Source organism: Trachypithecus francoisi, unplaced genomic scaffold, assembly GCF_009764315.1.
Source record: "Trachypithecus francoisi isolate TF-2019V2 unplaced genomic scaffold, Tfra_2.0 Lachesis_group8, whole genome shotgun sequence".
Taxonomy (NCBI): Eukaryota; Metazoa; Chordata; class Mammalia; order Primates; family Cercopithecidae; genus Trachypithecus; species Trachypithecus francoisi.
Genome location: NW_022681473.1, coordinates 91,587,513 through 91,600,517, shown reverse-complemented (window position 1 = coordinate 91,600,517; position 13,005 = coordinate 91,587,513). Strand labels below are relative to the sequence as shown.

Genomic DNA, 13,005 nt, shown 5'->3' with positions numbered 1-13,005 from the left:
GCTGATTTCCTCCTGTTCCACAGTCACCAGTGAGTCACTGCAGTGAGTATTTATAGTTGACTTCTTATCACTCTTGCTTTCAAAGGTGAACTGAAGGAAATTAAGCAGGATATCTCAAGTCTCCGCTATGAACTCCTTGAAGAAAAATCTCAGAATACAGAAGACCTAGCAGAACTTATTAGAGAACTTGGAGAGAAATTATCCATGGAACCAAATCAAGAGGAAACCAATAGATAATGCGAAGACTTCCTTAGAAATTCATATTTATTTGTCCACTTGAAGCCATATTATTTTCTGATTTATTTTCTTAAGTGCCAATGTGCCCACCTTTTAAACAAGAAGAAGTTAAACGATACCTTGGGCCATCCTATCTTCTGGAGCCCTAGTATCTAAATTTGTTGGTGATTAAACTCCTTTGTTCAGGGTAAAGTCTGTAGATTATGATGAAAATTATGTCCAGTTGTTTGGTGCTTGTTTTATAAACTGCTTTCTTGGATATAACTGTTGTGATGATGTCATTGCCATGTAATGTCTGCCTGAAAATGGGTCCCAGCAGACAGGGGCTGACCTACGTTATTCCCCATGCAGTTTTTCCTCTGAAGGTTATTTCAGGTTCCTTTTCCCCTGCTCTGTAGATCCCCTGCTGGGGACTCCCAGCTCTGAAATTTTGGAAAGAGTCGTCCATGGGCCTTTAGAATGCTTTAGTCCTTTCTTTAGAATGCTGTTTAACCACCATTTACCCTACTTATCCCTCAAAGCACATGACTGATACTGTTCATACAAAATGGGCTTATAGCTATGTAAAATTTCCTGATTCATCTATTTGAAAACATTACACTTAACAATGAAAAAAGTTTTTCCTCCACTGAACCCTGGAAACATGATCCTGTTTTGTGTGTGTGTGTGTACACACACACATACATACATATGTGTGTATACATATAAATGTGTACACACATACATAAAGTAATTGCCCTATTTATTTTGTGGCTCGTGGGCACATGAAAGCTCTTTATATTATAAATTTTTATTGTGATGAAAAAATTACTGTCTAAATAAGTACCTTTTATTGGAGAAAAATCAAAACCCCAAACATTGTGGTTATTTGGTTCCATTATAGCACAATTTTGTGCCATTTCTAGGGGCATTTACAGATGAATTCCCACACTTAGCCATTGAATGTAAAGGGGAAAAATAAGGTGGGAATTTGTAAATACTTATCTGTTATTTTCAATATGTTCTATACTACCCAAATATATAAAACAGGAATTTGCATTCATGTGCATTTACCAAGAGGTGGTTGTTGTTACTTACTGATCATGTGAAGTGGTATCTTAAACAACTAAAAGAGATGAAGGTTCATATGTTTACTCAAAGACCACTGGCATTCAGAGGATGGACATTAACTGGAAATGCTACTTCCAATTCAATAACAGGAGGTTTCAAATGCAGATCTTTAACTTCATCTTAAAGATGAAATGTTCGCAATAAATCTGTTTTAGCTCCGACTTTGGCTTAATTTAAATCAAAGAATATTTATGTAACCAGATCAGAAAATACAGCTGAAAATTTATATCCAGTGATTTTGTATTTGTGGATGTCACTTATGGAAAAGTTACTTGGTGATACATAAAGATCGATTTTCAAATATTTTGTGACAATATTTGAATCAGCAGTTGTAAAAAGTCAACCTCATACTAAATGCACTATCAGCAAATTAAAATAGTCTAACATCCACAAAAAGTGTGTGTTGTGCCATGCAAGAGATGGACCTTCATCCCAAGGATGCTCTATGACAGCACATGGGCTTGACTCCAGAAGACTCAAGAAAAGATATTCAGATTCCTCAATGTCTTTTAAGTTGGATTGACTTGGCAAGATATAAGTTTTGGGAAACTCAGCAGGCACGACTGTGGGTTCCTCAGCAAAAGGCACTACCCTCCTGGTGGCTCCTATGGTTCAAATTAATGTCATAAAGTCAGATTTTCATCAAAGTGCAACTGAATTGACATCTCTTCGAATTTCATCTTCCAACTTAGAATAATTGGCATTTCTTCTAAGTTGGAAGATGTAAAAGGAAATTAAACGTATTTTAAGAAATCTTTTAAAATTCTGACAAGAGCTTAATTACAGGCACATTGCCAAAAGGTGGTCATAAGCGTGGGAAAAGTCTCAAGACCACTGGTTTTAAATCCTACCTTCACGTCACAGTCGTCTTCATCTTGGAAACTAAGACGATAAGTTGAAACGTTTTTATCCCAGTTGCTCTCTCTGTCCTATTTCTCCCCTCCGAGTGGATGCTTTCTGGAGGCTCATGCACCCATAAGGAGGATGAAGCAGTGCTGCTTTTCTCTGTGACCACACAGCTGCTTTCCAAGGGCTGAGCCCTGCCCACTCTTCACCGTCTCACCACAGATTCACCACCAACGAATAGAGCAAAGTCCTCATTTTTGTCCATCAATGCCTGGGTTTCCTCTCTGCTGCTCTTATTACTCTGAAACTGAGAAATAGCACAAACTCAGTATGATTTTATGAGGCATATCAAAGAAATTAACAGAAACTGCTGTCTGCTTAAAACTACCAGGGATTGAAAGGAGAAGAAAATGAACTCAAGGTACTTGCAAGCAAATGGGGTAATGGGCCTTAATACAAGTATGAGAAATGTTAAATATTTTCTATGAATTATCAAATGTAATCTAACTTAATGCTTACAATGACTATATGAGGTAAATGCTATCACTATTCTCATTTTGGAAAGGAGACAACTGAGGGAGTTAGAGGCTAGGTAACTTACACATGGAGTGTCAAAACCAGAAATGAACACTATGCCTGCCTCGCATTCATTGTAGGTCTTGATGGAAGAGTGGTCATCTCATTGTGTAGCTTATATTTAAGTTTCTAGGTGAGGAAGAATATGTGGTACCTGAACACCCTAGCTTCTGTTATATGTCCAGTCTAGGGAAAAATGAGCATTAGGCAAAGAAGGCTGTGGGTTACGAGAGGATTTGGTTTCAAAAGGATTGTAGATATAGGGGAGGAGAAATATCTCTTTCTCACTCATCCTATGTTCATGGCTGAGGCCTCTATAACCAAAGACAGGTTAACCAAAGAAAAGCGTACAAATTTATTAACCGTGTTTTATGTGACACATGAGCCTTCAGAAATGAGGACTCAAACCCTTAAACTTATGTATTTTTTTTTTTTTGAACTCTGAACTTTTTATTGGCCTCCTGCTCCCCAAAGGGTACCCTGCTTTTGCTGGCTTAATGCCTCAGAACTTTAGTGTCGTTGGTCTCAGACACCACTTTGCCATCCACTATCCGGCGGGTGGTGGTCTTTTGGATGGTTTGCATGGAGTTGCTGCCATCCAAGGCATCACCAAGATTGAATTCCTCGCCATCTTCCAGCAGGCGGCGGTAGGTGGCAATCTCAGCTTCCAGCTTGACCTTGATGTTCAGCAGGGCCTCATACTCCTGGGCCTGTCGCTGTCCCTCTGCCCGGTCTGTGCCAGCTCTGACTCCAGGTGCAGCAGGATCCCATTGAGCTGCTCCATCTGTAGGGCGTAGCGGGCCTCCACCTCCCTCAGGCTGTTCTCCAAGCTGGCCTTCAGATTTCTCATGGAGTCCAGGTCGATCTCCAAGGACTGGACTGTACGTCTCAGCTCTGTGAGCGTCGTCTCAGCAGCTCCAACCTCGGCGGACTGTGTGGTGACCACTGTGGTGCTCTCCTCAATCTGCTGAGACCAGTACTTGTCTAACTCCTCTCGGTTCTTCCGAGCCAGCTCGTCATATTGGGCCCGAATGTCTGCCATGATCTTGGCGAGGTCCTGATATTTGGGGGCATCTACCTCCACGGTCAACCCAGAGCTGGCAATCTGGGCTTGTAGGCCTTTTACTTCCTCTTCGTGGTTCTTCTTCATGAAGAGCAGCTCCTCCTTGAGAGCCTCGATCTCTGTCTCCAGCTGCAGTCGAGTGACACTGGTGTCATCAATGACCTTGCGGAGCCCATGGATGTCATTCTCCACAGACTGGCGCATGGCCAGCTCTGTCTCATACTTGACTCTAAAGTCATCAGCAGCAAGACGGGCATTGTCAATCTGCAGAACGATGCGGGCATTGTCCACAGTATTTGCGAAGATCTGAGCCCTCAGGTCCTCGATGATCTTGAAGTAATGGCTCCAGTCTCTGACCTGGGGTCCCTTCTTCTCCAAGTGCTCCCGGATTTTGCTCTCCAGCCTCCGGTTCTCGGTCTCCAGGCTCCTCACTCTGTCCAGGTAAGAGGCCAGGCGGTCGTTGAGGCTTTGCATGGTCTCCTTCTCGTTCTGGATGCCTCCCATTCCTGCCAGACCCCCAGCCATCCCTGAGGCCAGGCCCCGGGACCCCATGCCGCCCCGGAAGCTGGTGGAGCGGGACACGGAGATCCGGGAACCAGAGCCCCCGGCGCCTGCATAGACACTGGCCGCGCTGCTGACCGGCCGGGCGCCGTAGCTGGGCGCCTGGACAGAGCCCAGGGACCGGTAGTTGGTAGAGAAGGTGGAGCGAGTGGTGAAGCTCATGCTGTATGGGAGGAAGGCGAGGCGACAGGACTCAGGCTTTGCCGACCAAACTTATGTATTTTTATGTTAAGTTTGACCAAGAGTAGAATTGGACAAGGGGGTATTATGTAATGGTACTGAAGTGGTGGGAACTTAGCAAGGCCTGTTCAAATTCTTCTCTTACTATTTGGTCTTTTAATCATTTATGATCTATCTCTAACATTCCCTTTAGGGGTCTGAGTAAAGTTGAATAGCTTTGAAAAACCACTGATGTGATTAAGTATGTGATTAAATATAGGGTACAGAAATCTATTTACAGTCAATAAGCCAGTAAGACCTGGGGCTTTGAGAGATGTGAAGCCTGTGTGTGTGTGTGTGTGTCTTATCTGTGACACCATGTCTTCAGAGATAAGGAGGTTCCTGTCTTCCATGTATAGGAAGGACATTTCTGGAATGAGGGTCTCATGACCTGCTTCAGTGGAAGAAAGGGAAACCTGCTTCAGGAGAGAAGGGTGAGGGGGGAAGGTGAGAATAACCTTCCTGCTTCTGCTGTTTCTTGAATTCCTTCAGCTCAAAATATTCAATATGCTAGGGTGCCATATCTTCTAGTAGCATGTTCTGAACCCTGTCATAGTTATAAAAAAAGAATAAAAGATGGAGATGTATATTTCTTGGCAGGGACCGTATGAGCAAAACCAAGAGCTGGTCATGAGTGTGGGACACTTAGGGAGTTCTTCGGAGAGCAATAGTAAATGCAATGGCTATGAGTCAGTGAGGAGAATGGATTGACTCAGGAGCAAATGTTTTCACTTTATTTGGACAGTCTTTCCCACCCTTCCAGCACTGTTTCAGTATGAAAGAATTTTATTGCCATGTGAATGGTGAAAACAAACTGAACTTTCAATTAAAATGGAGAGACTATATGTCAGTATTTGCCTGCCAGCCAGTCCCCTACTGAAATCACTGTCAGGATTGATTACCAGCTTCAGACCAAGGAAGAGCCCCAGACACAGATGATGTTTCTCCAGGTGGTACGTTCTAAGCATGCCCCGCATCAGTTCTGATTTGAACACATAAATATCACCTCCCTCTTGGCTCTGAAACCCTCTTTCATCACTGTGTGCCAAGCAGGGTTTGTGAGCGTCATGACAGTCATCCTGGCAGATCTGATGAATGGTGCTGAATATGAATTCCTACACTTTAGAGTCTCTGCCCTTTGATGTAGACAGCACGTTTCCAAGTTAAACCAAGGTTGTGCAGTAGTGCAGCCCAGAACCCTAAAATGGATAGAAACTGAAACTTCAGCTGTTATCTGTTATTGTACAAAACACGGACTGCTAGTCTAAGTCTTTACTTCTATATGTGGCTAGCTGAGGTGAGAGACACAGCAGAGACTCTCTAAAAGACCTGGTAGTTAAAGCAAATTCCTTACTCTGTGTTCACAGCTACAGCTATCAAAGTTACCAGAAGTGCTTTTCAAAAACACTTTCCTGGGATGGATTTAATGATAAGACCTATCAAAAATACTTCATTTAAATTAGAGATTTTTGTGTAGCTGAGTAAATAGCTAGAGACACTGACCGACTGTATGATCATTTCTTTTTTTAATATTAGTGCCATTTGATGGATAATCAATTTATCCAATATAAGTGGATCACAGATATAGTGGCTCATATTTTTCAAAATCTCATGAAAATTACGTATCAAAAGGCACTTTATTCAATGGCAAAGGTAATTTTATCTACTAAGATCATATATTCATAATGATTGTAATACTTTGTAAGTATAATGTTACCTGGAACACTGAAGAAAAAACAGAAGATTGATATTCTAGTCTATTTGGGCTGCTAAAATAAAATACCATATTGGATAGCTTATAAACAGCAGAAATTTATTTCTCACTCTTCTGCAGGCTGAGAAATCCAAGATCAAGGTACTGGCAGATTCAGTGTCTGGTAAGGGCTCACTTTCTGGTTTTTTATAGTGTCCACTTGCCGTGTCTCACATGAAGGAAGGGGCAAGTGAGTCCTCTAGGGCCTCTTTCATAAGGGCACTAATCCTATTCATGAGAGCTGTGGCCCCATTACATAATCACCTCCCAAAGGCCCCATCTTCAAATGCCATCACATATAAACTCGGGGAGGACACAACTATTCAGATCATAACAACTGGTTTGTAGAGAATCGAATGAATTTTTAACCTTTCTTCTTTTTCTAATGTCCACCCTGGAAGTCACAAGGCTTTCATCATTGTACATTGATAAACTGTAGGAGCAGTGTATCAAAAGTTGACAGAGAGGTACATCCTCTCGCAAATGCATCGAAAGCACACTTTTTTCCCCCCTAAATAATGAAAGAAAACCTTGATGCTGACATTCAGGAAGTGAGTTTGGAATTTCACGTCCCTGCATTTTTGTCCTAATTATTGTCTATGAAAAGATACTCTTATACCACCATAGGAACAATTTTTTCAAAATAAAGTAAGTTTACTTATTATTATGTCTCAGGCTAAAAGAACTGTGGCAATGCTCTGAGTTTGCTTTAACCTTTTTAGTAGTCTGTGATTCAGCCGTGTGACATTTACCCTTCACTCTTCTTCAGAAAATAGACTTTCACCAGAATAATTGGAAAAGGTCAAATTGTAAAGTGTCTTCTTATATTTTGAAAAATGTTAACATGTCCTGTTGTTGCCACTCTTTGTTAACACTGGGAAAAATGTATACACACACACACACACACACACACACACATATATATATATATAAAGTCTGCCATGATATACAATGGATAGCCAAAGAACACATATATATGTAATTGTAGATATGCTCAAAGACATTTCTCAAAACACGGCTATCTATAATTCTATCAAAAATTATAAATATAGATCTTTTTCTTTTCCCACATATCCTTTTATCTTCTTTTTTTCTTAATTTCAATGATTTTACTCTCTCTCTAGTCTCTCTATATTATTTATCTCTGAGTTCTTTTTATGCCAATGGTTCAGAGTATAGCATCTATAGCCAGAAGTATTGGGTAAATCCCAGCTCTGACAATAGCTGTATACTCTTCACCAAGTTTCTTAACCTTTTTGGACCTCATTATCCCATTTCTACAGGTGAAAAAAACAAAACACTAACATCTTCTACATTGAGTTTTTGTGAGGATTAAATGAGTTAATACATTTTAGGCTGATGATAAGCATTCAGTTAATACTAGCAATCATAGAGAAAGCATGTGGCTTCAAAATTTCTTTTTCCACTCTATCTTAAACATCTCTCCCTTAAACCTCACAAATCTATTGAAATTTAGGTTCTAACTCATGTTTCTCTGATCACTTGGTACATCATGTCTAGTGCATTGTGCTAAGGATTCTGAGGCCCAGTCAGAATTGGTAGGAAAGAATGACATAGAGACATTGAATAATGCTTGCCATGGCCATGGGAAGTTGGCCCTCATGCCACATATTTGCCATTTTTGAAAAAGATGAGTCACATTTGAGCAATATGTGGGAAAAATTCAAATCACTTTTATTACTTTTGAGCATGATAATTTGTATCATTTTATAATAGTATCATTCATAAGATGGCTTAGGGCAACTCCCATACTAGGTCCAGCTCACAAAACTTTTATTTGTAACCTGTGAAATTCATTGCAGTGTTCTGGGTGCTATTGCCAGTAATAGTACTAGAAACAGAATACAAGTAGTCTATTTATAAGCAAAAGACTTGATTAATACAAGCTACTTCCATGAGGCCCATCTTAATTTATTCATCCTAGATAGCTATACAACCCTTGAGAATGAAGCCTGGACTAATTTGTGGTGGGTTAATTTACCTGCCACAGCTTGTGGTTTCATCCTATTTTGTAGAGGGCATACCAAATCCATGTAAGAAAGCCTTGACATTGTCCAGTCACCGGGTGGCTCCTGAGTGATTTTCATCTCCCTCTTGGAAGGTGATGACTTTTGACTCATTCACTCATGCTTTTGTTTAATAAGAAAGCTATCTTTTGGCTGAAGAAATGGAAGTAAACAATCAACGAATCACATGCCAGCTTTGTCTGCTATTCTATTTATGGGTCTAGTCTATCAGGCCTCCTCAGAGCCATGATCCAGTAGTCTTTCATGATCTACTAATAGGATATAATTAATCCATACCTTGTGTCATTGGTTCATTTGACATTTAGCCTCACTAACAAGCAGGACACAAAGAACCTGCCCCAATTTCATCACTTCTGCCTGATACTGTCCACTCTGAGACCTAATTACTTTTTCTTGCAAATCCCCAAAACATTTAGGTTTGAACTTAGGGTAGGTGTTTCTCTCCTAAACCACTGACATCTCGCTAATGATTTAAGAGCCCCGGGGGGTTTATAAAGAAAACCTGTGTGAGGAACAGTTATGGCCCCTTATAACCTTTGAATGGCTATCAATCAGGACAAGCCAGAAATCCTCCAATATTGTGGTTGGTAAAAGACATTTAATATGTCACAGGATCAGCAGGTATTTTTAAAAATAAACTTTTTCCAATAAGAAGTGTGGCCTGAGGCTGACATTATGAGGACATAACTTTTCCAGCAATTCATTTATTCTTAGTGTTACAATCTAGACATTAATTGTAACCTACCTGCTGCTGACTACATCCAATGAGATAATCTAAATCATTCCCAATTCCTTCCTCTCGAAGCAGGCACCAGGCCTAGAACCTTCTAGTATTTTCCAGTATTTCATGAGAATTGCAAAAATATCCATAAGAAATGCATTATCAGAAAATCAAAGTAATGCAGTACTCCATGTGTCTTGACCTGTGCTTTGCAAGAGAAGTATCTAATGCCATTTTCATTCCAATGACTTTTATGCGTCTCCATGCTCGGAAGAGCTCCTCGGACTTTGTGGCTGTGCAGCAACATGTGATTTATTCAATCTGTAAACCAAAAATAAATTCTAAGCTCTGCCCAACTATCTGAATGGGCCCCTCCTCTCAGCCAAGGACATTCCAAAGTTATCCTGAAAAACTCATTAAGGCCATGATGTGAATGGGGAGCTAGAATGCTTTATTATACCCTCCTGTGTTTTGGGATTACTGGTAGAACACACTCTAAGTCTGATAAGAAATATTCACAATCTACTCTGTCTGAATGAAGCCTGCTATCTGGAGGCCTCGTCTACATAAAATCTTGGTTTCCACAACCTTTTATAACCCAGACGTTCCTTTCTACTGATAATAGCTCAACCAATTGCCAAACAGAAAATGTTTAAATCTACTGATGACCTGGAAGCTCCTGATTCGAGTTGTCCTGCCTTTCCGGACAGAACCAATGTACATCTTACATGTATGATTGATGTCTCATGTGTCCCTAAAATGGACAAAACCAAGCTGTGTCCTGACTGTTAGTGGCGGTGAATCCTTATGAATCTGCAGTAACCTAATTTCTTGCTACTTCAGAAGAAAGAATTCGACCAAGGGGGCATAAAGCAGAGTGAGAGACCAAGGCAAGTTTTAGAGCAGGACTGAAAGTTTATCAAAAATCTTTAGCGCAGAAATGAAAGGAAGTAAAGTACACTTACTTGGAAGAGGGCCAAGTGGGCGACTTGAGAGATGAAGTGCACAATTCTGCCTTCCGACTCACTGGTGTGCTTCCAGGATATTGTGCTACTTCTGCCCTGATTCTTCCCTTGGGGTGGGCTGTCCACACACACAGTGGCCTGTTAGCACTTGGGAGGGGACACATGCGCAGTGTGTTTACTGGAGCTGTATGCATGCTCACTTGAGGCGTTCTTCCCTTACCGGTCAAATGTCCCTAGAAGGTCCGACACCAGTTAAATTCTGCGATTTTTTTTTTTTTTTTGCCTTTTAATGTGCACGCTTGAGCTCATTCCCCCCAACTCCTGAGATCTTGTCAGGAAGCTGCTGATTACCAGTTTCAGGTGTTTCTGTTTATAGGGAGACTGCCTTTCCCTGGTGCTGGCTGCAACCAATTATTTTAGAGATAGTTTCATAACTGTCCATCACCTGATGGTTGCCTGACGTTCCTGGTTGAGGGGGACCTTCTCCTGCCTGTTCATGTCTGTCTGACTACCAGCTATAACACAACCACCTTGGGCACATGTTGTCAGGACCTCCTGAGGCTGTGTCATGGGCATGTCCTCAACCTTAGCAAAATAAACTTTCTAAATTGATGGAGACTGGTTCATAGTCATTTCACAAATCATTCTGGGATCACAAATCATTTCACTTAAAATTCAAACAATAACTAAGACAGTTTATGCTCTCAAAAGAGTTCTGAGCCAGACATGCAGCCTACGAAATTAGCTGTTAAAGCCCCCAGGAGAAGCATCTAGGTGTGTATTTGGAAGGGGGTGGGTGGGCTGGAATTTCAGGTCAAAGATGCTTCTGTTTGGAAGTAGCATACATTTTGGGGAACCCTGCACTGAGACTGAAGCATTGTTACTTCCATTCCTTGGGACAACGATGTCAGAAGGAGACCCTAGAACAAGGATTCATGTGCAATCAATTTATGAAGAAATTCTCCCAAGAAAGAACTGAAAGTGGTAGGGAAGGCGGGACAAGGAAGGAGAAAGCCAAGCAATTGTGCAATTCAGGCAAAATCCTGCTAAGGGTGACTTCAAACAGATCTTGCACAGGAATTCTGTGAGGTGGACTTTCATTTTCCATTTTCTATCAGTCATTGGCTAAGGGCTGCCTCAGGTGGATGCAAACTCGCGGGCACTTTCAGCAAAGGCTCCAGTAGCCCAAGGGTAGGCATCCAGAGAAAGCAGCAGGTGTAGGCATTTAGAAGCAAAACCACACAGTCTTCATGGACAGACACATTGATAAGAGATCATGGAGGAATGCTAACAGCATCCACTCCACACCCAACGCACAGCGCCAGAAACAGTACTCTTTGTAGTCATAGATTGCATCAGAATTCTAAAATGTTATTTAGTGGCAGATTTTTTGGTACTTTGTAATTTTGGAATTTTGTTTTGGAACTTTGAGATTTTGAAATCAAGGAATGTCGGGGTTACATGGGGTTAAACCGGGTGACATCTTTGTCCCCTGGGGACATGGCTATTTTTATAGGTGGCTGCTTACTCCATTAAGTTATATCATTTGGTTACAGTGATATCCCAGGCCCACCTCCCCACCTTATGAGGCAGCTAGGCCCTTCAAATTGCACACTCATTGTCCTTCCTTTAAGGGAAGATATGCTTCTTTGAAATGAAATTTTAATGAGGGTTATACATGAACCAGTTATCGTGAGAGAATTTATCTGAACCTCTAAAGAATGAGACCCAGAATCGATAACTTTAAATGATAGTCTAAGAAAATATCCAGAATATGGGGTCATTTTGTTAGGCTGCGTTATAACCGAGAATACCATAGCAATGTCCTTGGCCTGAGGGGCAGCAGTAATGTATTAGATAACTATGGGAAATGTAAGGGCCAAGGGCGGCCTTGAGAATAGGCAGCCAGCAGCACGAATGACTAATTTTCCCTTAGGTGGCCTTGTTCACAGTACTCACATCCTATTGCCACAAAAAAAAAAAAACCCTGCACAAACTTTAGAGACTCATAACCCAAGGAATTAGTTCACAGTCACTTTCAGGCATTCTAGCACATATTGGGTACTCAAAAATATTGACTGAATGAATACATTTGTTGAATGAATCCTTTGTTTGGTGCGACTTGCAACCCCAGAAGGGCTGGTAGCCACAGCCTGGGAGGGAAAAGGTGGAACAGGCCTTAGGTAGAGAAAAACTCCCAAGGGACTATTTCAAGACTTTCTGGCTGAGCCTTGTGACATAGACGCCTCAGTAACCTTCTCCAGGCTTAGTCAGCTTTGAGACTTGGTGGAGGACGTGCTGTACGGTAATAGGGGAGCTATCTCTGGCTGGCTGGCACAGGGATCTCCTTACAGACTGCCAGAAAGAACATACAAACCTGGCTTGACTTGGGCTCTCTTTGTTTCCTGTACACCTGACTGCTGGTCAAAACACACAGTATTCCAGATTGAGAGGTCACAATGATATAGTTCAGGCAGGCTGGTGACAAGACCTGTGAAGAAGTAGGCGGGAAGCACCCATCCCCTGCCGCTGGTGCTGATATCATGTGGCAAAGTGGTTCAAGGAAACGCACACAGCTCCAGAGTCATAGCTGGAGCAAAACCTACCGGCCTCCACTCATCACCTCCCAGGTGAACTTGGGCAAATGTTGAGCCTTTCTGAGACCCACTGTCCTCAACTGTTTAAAAATAACCTATTTGATGAGGTTGAGTGATGGTTAAACAAGAAAATGTATATGAAGTGCTTTTTCTTTGAGGATCTTAAAATTGAGCATCCCTCTCAGGAACTGGGCTAATACCATGCTTTATACATCTGCATCAGGTCTACCCTACAGGCCCAACTCAATCTTGAGATGATATTTGTGCCTGTAAAATAATCCCAGGACAAGACCTGGGGTATGCATCTGG

The 13,005-nt window shown here is 41.6% G+C and overlaps 1 protein-coding gene and 1 pseudogene across 3 annotated transcripts in view; one reads left to right on the top strand and one right to left on the bottom strand.

The window, feature by feature from the left end:
- The window catches only part of TRPC6 (transient receptor potential cation channel subfamily C member 6), a 140,147-nt gene extending 138,435 nt beyond the window's left edge, over positions 1–1,712 (top strand). For both annotated transcript variants that reach the window (XM_033204288.1, XM_033204289.1), the window contains one exon: positions 86–1,712. In XM_033204288.1, coding sequence (XP_033060179.1) covers positions 86–237 — 152 coding nt within the window. In that variant the 3' untranslated portion in view covers positions 238–1,712. The remainder of the gene's footprint in view (positions 1–85) is intronic.
- A 1,480-nt stretch (positions 1,713–3,192) lies between these two features.
- On the bottom strand, positions 3,193–10,098 carry LOC117079926 (annotated as a pseudogene). Its single transcript, XR_004435653.1, has 2 exons — positions 10,096–10,098; positions 3,193–4,605 (listed from the first exon to the last, which is right to left on the bottom strand). The product of XR_004435653.1 is annotated as a keratin, type I cytoskeletal 18-like (transcript).
- Positions 10,099–13,005: the final 2,907 nt, after the last annotated feature.